We start from the raw sequence: 6829 nt of genomic DNA, 5'->3' as shown, positions 1-6829 counted from the left end.
GGTCCGCAGGTCGAGCCCTGTATGCAGCCCTTGTTCGTTGTCCTGACTATCTCTTTCCCAGCATACCTCACCGTAACGCTTCTTGATTTGAGATAGCTCCTCATCAATTTTATGAGAGGTGCGCTGACTTTTTTCTTGATAAGCTGATGTAAGATGGAAGGCCACCAGGCATTATCGAACGCTCCCTCTATATCAAGAGATACCGCTACTGCTAGTCCTTTATTGTTCCTTGCTTCTCTTATTCTATCCATGGCAGCGTACAGAGCATCCTCAGTGCTGCGCTGTGGCATGAAGCCAAACTGGTTCTTACTAAGCGAGCCTTCCTTCCCCAACTGCCAAAGAATTCTATTGGAAACAAGCTTTTCCAAGACTTTCCCCAAAATTGGAAGTAGGCCAATTGGCCTATAGGCCTTTGGGGCAGCATAATCCTCCCTATTGGGTTTGGGGATGACCTTTACAGCTGCGTTTTTCCAAATTTTGGGGAAAAACCCCATGAAAAGACACCTGTTGTAAAGGGCCAACAATACCTCAGGTACCCCTCTAAACGCTTTTTGGCATATGTCTGCAGTCAGACCGTCCTCCCCAGGTGCCTTTTTTGGGCTCATATACATGAGGGCATTCTCGACTTCCTGGTGTGTGAAAGCTATGGATGTTAAATTTACAGTTTCTTTGTCTTCCAGGTAAGTAGACACGTTTCCCCGGATCAATTTCTGCTCCTCAGTGTCCATGTTTGGGTCGTCATGGGGGAAGAACGTCTGGGCCAGCAGAGCCACTGACTCCTGTGGTGACAGTATCTCGTTGGTGGAAGGGGACCTGAGTAACCTATCGTCAATATTTTGTGAGCACTTTAAGGTGATACGGTAGATGCTTTGCCACATTGTTTCCTTCTCCTGTCGATTGCAAAACTCCTTCCAACTAGAGGTTATGGCCTGAAGCATGCTTAGTTTGTAGTCCTCCTTAGCCGCTAAATAGTCCTGTACAACAAACTGTCTTCTTCTTTGATTGGCCTTATTTATTTTCTTCCTAAGACGAATCATATTCCTCTTTTTCACTGTGAGTTCTTCCGTCCACCATTCCGTTTTTCCCGATCTAACAACCTTTGAGATGAGGGGTATGGCTTCCTCGCAGGCATGTGTGACACAGCTAAGATATCTCCTCACCATTTCCTCTAACCCATCCTCATCTTCGAGACTACCAATGCTGCTCAGTGTTATGTCCTTTTCCGCCAGTTTTGCCTTAAGGGTGTACAGAAATTTCCCCCAGTCTGCCTTCGACGTGTTGTATCTCCTCGTCGTTTTCCTGGGCGCGTCAGCCGGGAGCCTTTTATCCTTGCTAATCGCAAATTGTATTGCTCTATGGTCAGATAGGGTGACCAAGTCCGGATCCACTCGCCAACTTGAGATTTGTTGGTACAAACTCCCAGAACAAAAGGTCACGTCAACAATGCTGCTATATGTTGTGACTCCCCTGATGGTGTAAAAGGTCGGGGTGTTTCCTTCGTTTAACACCTCCAGTCCTCGACTAGCCAGCCATCGGGCCACTTTTTCTCCCCTTCTGTCCTCGGCATCACAACCCCACCAGGGACTCTTCGCGTTTATGTCTCCTCCAATGACAACCTCTGCTGTATTAAGGCCATCAATTGCCCTACTGACCAAGGCGAGATCTTCTTCTATATCCTGTTCTTTTTGAAGGTAAACACTAATTATGCCTATTGTCCTATTCTGGGTTTTGATCTTACACGCTACAATATTCTCCGAGATTAAGTCCGGGTTCTCTGTTACGAGTATATCTCTATCAATGACGAAGACTGCAGATTTTACCGGTTTTTCCGAATTTCGCGTTGTCTTTTGCACGATTCTATGTCGACTCGATACATGGGCTAAGGCACCGACGTATGGTTCCTGTATTAACATGATCGAAATGCCTTGTCGAGTCGCCTCACGAATGCACTCTTTCTGGGCTGGATAGCCCCTTCCCAAGTTCGCTTGGATGATTTTAATTTTCCCCTCAGTCTTCGAGCTGTCATTCCTCGTGCCCGTGTTTGGAACTTGGGAGCCCTCCTCAGCAGTATGAGACCGAACTGCGTGCTACTCTGTCCCATTTCTGCCAAATTGGACATGCTCTACTGTATGCCGCATGGCTACTAGCCGAGGCTATTGATCCCGCCTTGCTACAGTTGATGCACTTTGGCGTGCTGTCTTTTCTTGGGCATTGTCGAGTATCATGCCCCTCAGCGCAATGCCCACACGAAACCTCATTTCGGCACTCCCTAAAGAAGTGCCCAAAACCCAGGCACTGATAACATTGTACCAGCGGCGACTGATCAGCTGCGTAGACGACCTGGTAACCCACGCGTAATTTGCTGTCCCTTATCAGGTGGTGTAGGCGCGGCGCTACCTCCAAAATCACGTTGCCTACCTCCTTGGTTCTGCCTTTTGTCCTTCTGACAACCTTGATTTGACGGTCTTCTAGTGGTACCCCTATTAAGATAGAGGAGTTCTGCTTTAAAATAGCCTCTTCCACATGCCTATCTGATATATCATTGATAACCCCAGAGAGCCGGAGCAGAGGGTTTTTCGCCTTCATCTGCGTGACGGTCAGCTTCTGGCTGGAGGTTTTTATTGCCTCTTGCAATTTGGACCTGTCATCGGCGGTATCACAGGCAATGACCACTTTTTGATTCCTCCTCTTTCTCACGGAGTTGACCCCAACTCCCAGTTCTATAACGTTGACGCTGTTCTTGATGGATTTAACCACATCATCGCAGGTGTCCCTGGGGTCAGCTGATTCTATCATGAGTGGGAAGCTAGACTGCATGCCGTCCGCGCGTGCGCTCTGCTTATGAGAGGAGTCTGCGCCTGCGTAGGTTTTCCTGGCCTCGCAGGCGACCGGTTCCTCTTGCCTGCTCTGCTGCCTTGCTTGTATACGATCAAGGCTGTCCTTCACCGTTTCGTTGAGCGTACCGACATCGAGCCTCAACAAAGCGATGTCAGTTTGAATCGCCTGCAACGGTTCGTTCTGCGGGGTAGCCTTTTCGGTTCTGGTCAGGGACAAGTTCTCCTTAAAGCCCTGCTCTATATCGAGGAAAAGATATCTCGACGTTTCGGCTTCCCGATGTGCCGCTTTTATTGCGTCCAGAATCTCTTTTTGCGTGGTTTGAGCGGTTTCCGAGAGGGAACGCAGCGCAGCTGCATACTTGGCTTCAGTCTGGGTCAGACGCCTCTCATAACTAGCCCTCATCTTCTCTTTATCCGCGATGTGGCGGTTGCGAGAGTCGGACAACCGCAGGATCATCTCGTGAAGGCCGTGCAGGCCGCTGCATACGTCTTCCCGAATCTCCCTATTCATGTTTCGGCTTTCCTCCAACCTAGTTTTTGTTTTTTGGAGAAGAGCGTTTGCGAGGCGAGGCATTTCATGAAGCGCTCCTCCTCCCACGGCCGAAATGTCAGAAACAAATGATGACTCCGCCTCTCTTTCCTCCTCCTTCGGTTCGTCCACCTGTCTCACGCTCTGTTCCATGCTGACTTCGGCCGCCGCTCTCAGCTGAGCCCTGATTCGTAGCAGCGAAGACTCCGAGCGTGGCTTAAGGTTGGTTAGCTTTGTGCGTGGTCGAATCTCTGGCGTTGATGTAGCCGTCAGGTCCCCCTCACTGCTTCTCCGTGTACGGGTTGGTGACTCAACTCCTGAGATAATACCCGGCGATCCAGCTGCACTGGCATAATCGCTGCCACCAGTGGTGCTACTCCCCACACTCTCAGTGCGCGTGTCAGTCGATCTTGAGGCCGTTGCGTGATCCGGAGGTGACACGATTTTGGTAATTCTGGGGTTCTTGGTGTTTTTGGGGGACTTACGGATTGCCTTGCGTACCGCCGATACCAGCCTTTTGGTATGTTTTGCAGGCGAGCATGGTTTAGCCGCCGTCCTGCTGCTAGTAGTGCCGGTCGAAGAAGAAGACATGTTCTGGAATACCGTTTCGTTCCCAAGTAGCGCCGAGCTCTATGTAGAGCAGCCGAAGGTCACCCGGATTAGCTCCCGACAAGGCAGAAGCAGGATATTAGCGAGCTAGCACCGATGGTGAAAACCGCAGCTCTCTGCGACAACCGGTTCCCGAGCTAACGAGGCTTGAAAGTTTCCAAGATGGCAGAGCAAAATGGCTGAAAATTCCTAAGTAGAGACTGTGGTCACCTGTTGGAATTGCACTCACAGTGACTCCAGTCCAAACCGCAATCTTCTACGACCAAAAATGGAGAAGCTACAGCAATCTCAAAATTTCCAAGATGGCGGAACAAAATGGCTGAAATTTCCTAAAAGGAGACTATAGATAATTGTAGGAAGTAGAATCGCGGTGTCTCAAGTCAAAACCGCAACTTTCTACGACCAAAACTAAGGAAGCTACGACTATTTTAAAATTTTCAATATGGCCGCCAATATGGCTGCCAAGGCCACAATTTGGTGTAACTCCGCAACGGATTATCCGATCCTAACAAACGAGGCGTCCAGAAATAGGTCTTGGCGCCCTCTGTAGGGTAAACTATGGAAAAATATTATAAAATTAATAATTGAAAAGAAAAACCCATAAAATCGGAGAAAAATCAATATCTCTGCGAATAGTAGGCCTAAAATTAATCTGAAAACGCTGATTATCTTAGAATTTTATGCTCTTTGTAGGGGAACTGAGTGAGCAATTCCAACCCCTTTAAAAGGGGTACCACGTGGAACGGTAATTTCAGAAAAAATTTCCGCGCTCGGAAAATACTGAGCGGAAAAATCTAAAATTTTTCAGACGTGTAAAGGGTCCTCTGCCCGACGTAAATCCTGCAAAATAATGGTAGGTCGTCGATCTATTTTCCGAGTTATAAGCTTCTAAATATACTACTTTCTGGAAAATTTCGGTTTTTTTCCGAAATCTCCCGAAATTTTCCGATTTAAGAAAAACCAAAAATGAGGGCTCTCTAGTACGATGTTTACGCTTGGAATGCCGTTTGAATTTTTTCCCGGGCTGACTTCCTTCAGGTACCTCGTGGCCACGTGGTCTACCAGTTTTTCCCCTATAACTTTATAATTTCCAATAGGAAAAATCCAAATTTTTGCACCAAGGTAGAACTTAATGCGGCGCTAAAAATGACGTTATAAAAAATATATGTTATCGATCTAAATCGCCCAGCGTTTTAGTTTTTCTACTAAAAACTTACCCAATTTTTAAACAAGTTCCAGGTTTTCATAAAAAACCCAGATGAATCCAAGGTGCACTGACTTCTCACTCACTTAAACTTATAGAGGGCACTGAGACACACACTTAGACACCAATTTTTCACAGATCGGACAACTTTTTCCTAACTTCTCGAATTTTTAAACTTGGAGCAACGCTGGAAAGTGACTACTCGCGGCGGGGAGCGGCTCGTAACTCGGTTAGGTTAGGTTAGGTTAGGTTAGGTTAGGTTAGGTTGCCCCCAAACTCATCGGGGCTGTAGGGGCGCTGAGTCGGCTCCTCCCTAACTTGGGCGGACCTGGCGTTGGCTGCCGCCGCCTGTACACAGGAGTGGTGCGGTCGATGGCCCTGTATGGAGCACCGATCTGGGCAGACGCTCTTGTCGCCCGTAATAGGACCCTGCTGCGAAGGCCGCAACGGGTCATGGCGGCAAGAGTGATCAGAGCGTACCGCACCATTTCGCACGAGGCGGCCTGCGCGTTGGCAGGGACACCCCCGTGGGACCTGGATGCGGAGGTGTTGGCGTGTGTGCACGAGCGAAGGGTGGAGGTCCGCATGCGGGGAGAACACCCTTCGCCGGAGAGGGTCACTGGGTGGCGGCGTTTAGCGCAGGCCGAGCTCTTTCGCCAATGGCGAGAGAGGCTCGAGTCGCCCAGTGCCGGTCTGCGGACTATTGACGGGATTCGCCCCGTGCTTCAGCAGTGGGTGGAGAGAAGACACGGGGTGATGACCTTCCACCTTGCGCAGGTGCTTTCAGGACACGGTTGTTTCGGAAAGTACCTGTGCAAGATCGCCGGTAGGGAACCTACCGAGGAGTGCCACGAGTGCGGCTGCGCTGTGGACACGGCGCAACACACGCTTGCCGATTGCCCGAGCTGGGCGGTGCAGCGGGCCGCACTCGTGGCGGTAGTGGGACAAGACCTCTCCCTGCCGGCTGTGGTCAGGGCCATGGCCGGCAGTGAGTTGTCTTGGGATGCGATAGTCTCGTTCTGCGAAGACGTGATGACGCAGAAGGAGGCTGCGGAGCGGCTGAGAGAGGATGCCGTGGACTCCCAGCCGATCCGCCGCAGGAGAGTCGGGCGCAGGCGGCTTGCACAAGACCGCCGCCTGCCTCCATAAGGAGGACCTCCGGGCGATAGATGCGGGGACATTTACCGCCCGTGGGAGATAGGTCCTCGTGCTGGAAGGCGCACTCTGTGTTCAAAGTGCGCCTTTGGCGAATGAGGGGGCACGAAATGCCCCCGGAGAAGGGTCCGCTTTAGCGGACGCCGCTGGCTGGGTCGCGGTCGTGTGCGAAAGCGTTCCCGTAACCCAGTCACCAGGCGAAGTGTTTGAACACCGTGGGGTTTAGTCGGTAAGAGTCCGACATAACCATTGCACCTCCCCGGGTGTGTTGGTATCCATGAGGATTCCCCACGTAAAAAAAAAAAAAAAAAAGGTTAGGTTAGGTTAGGTTAGGTTAGGTTAGGTTAGGTTAGGTTAGGTTAGGTTAGGTTAGGTTAGGTTAGGTTAGGTTAGGTTAGGTTCCCGTGTGGGGTTCCCGTGTGGGGTTGCTAGTCCCCCATCGGGCGCGTCCCCGGGTGGTGGATAGGGGAATGCCTCCCAGATATGGGGGGTACC

The 6829-nt window shown here is 50.4% G+C and overlaps 2 protein-coding genes across 2 annotated transcripts; one reads left to right on the top strand and one right to left on the bottom strand.

The window, feature by feature from the left end:
* Positions 1-1883: 1883 nt before the first annotated feature.
* LOC120634525 lies at positions 1884-3983 on the bottom strand. Its single transcript, XM_039905202.1, has one exon. It carries the CDS (start codon positions 3955-3957, stop codon positions 2062-2064), a length of 1896 nt encoding a protein of 631 aa, XP_039761136.1. The 5' UTR covers positions 3958-3983; the 3' UTR covers positions 1884-2061.
* Positions 3984-4417: 434 nt separating this feature from the next.
* Positions 4418-6328, top strand: LOC120634608. Its single transcript, XM_039905339.1, has 3 exons — positions 4418-4454; positions 5472-5910; positions 6154-6328. Exons 1-3 carry the CDS (start codon positions 4418-4420, stop codon positions 6326-6328), a joined length of 651 nt encoding a protein of 216 aa, XP_039761273.1.
* The last annotated feature ends 501 nt before the right edge of the window (positions 6329-6829 follow it).

The sequence above is a fragment of the Pararge aegeria genome, chromosome 24 (assembly GCF_905163445.1).
Source record: "Pararge aegeria chromosome 24, ilParAegt1.1, whole genome shotgun sequence".
NCBI lineage: Eukaryota > Metazoa > Arthropoda > Insecta > Lepidoptera > Nymphalidae > Pararge > Pararge aegeria.
This window is presented reverse-complemented; position numbering and strand designations above follow the sequence as displayed.

Bases quoted from the DNA above. Each gene is read 5' to 3' on its own strand.
- LOC120634525 (XM_039905202.1), bottom strand. From the start codon at position 3,957: ATGTCTTCTTCTTCGACCGGCACTACTAGCAGCAGGACGGCGGCTAAA.
- LOC120634608 (XM_039905339.1), top strand. From the start codon at position 4,418: ATGGCCGCCAATATGGCTGCCAAGGCCACAATTTGGT. The intron at 4,455-5,471 runs GTAACTCCGCAA...TCGGGGCTGTAG, and splicing joins TGCCAAGGCCACAATTTGGT to GGGCGCTGAGTCGGCTCCTC. The intron at 5,911-6,153 runs GTGGGTGGAGAG...GGCTGTGGTCAG, and splicing joins ATTCGCCCCGTGCTTCAGCA to GGCCATGGCCGGCAGTGAGT.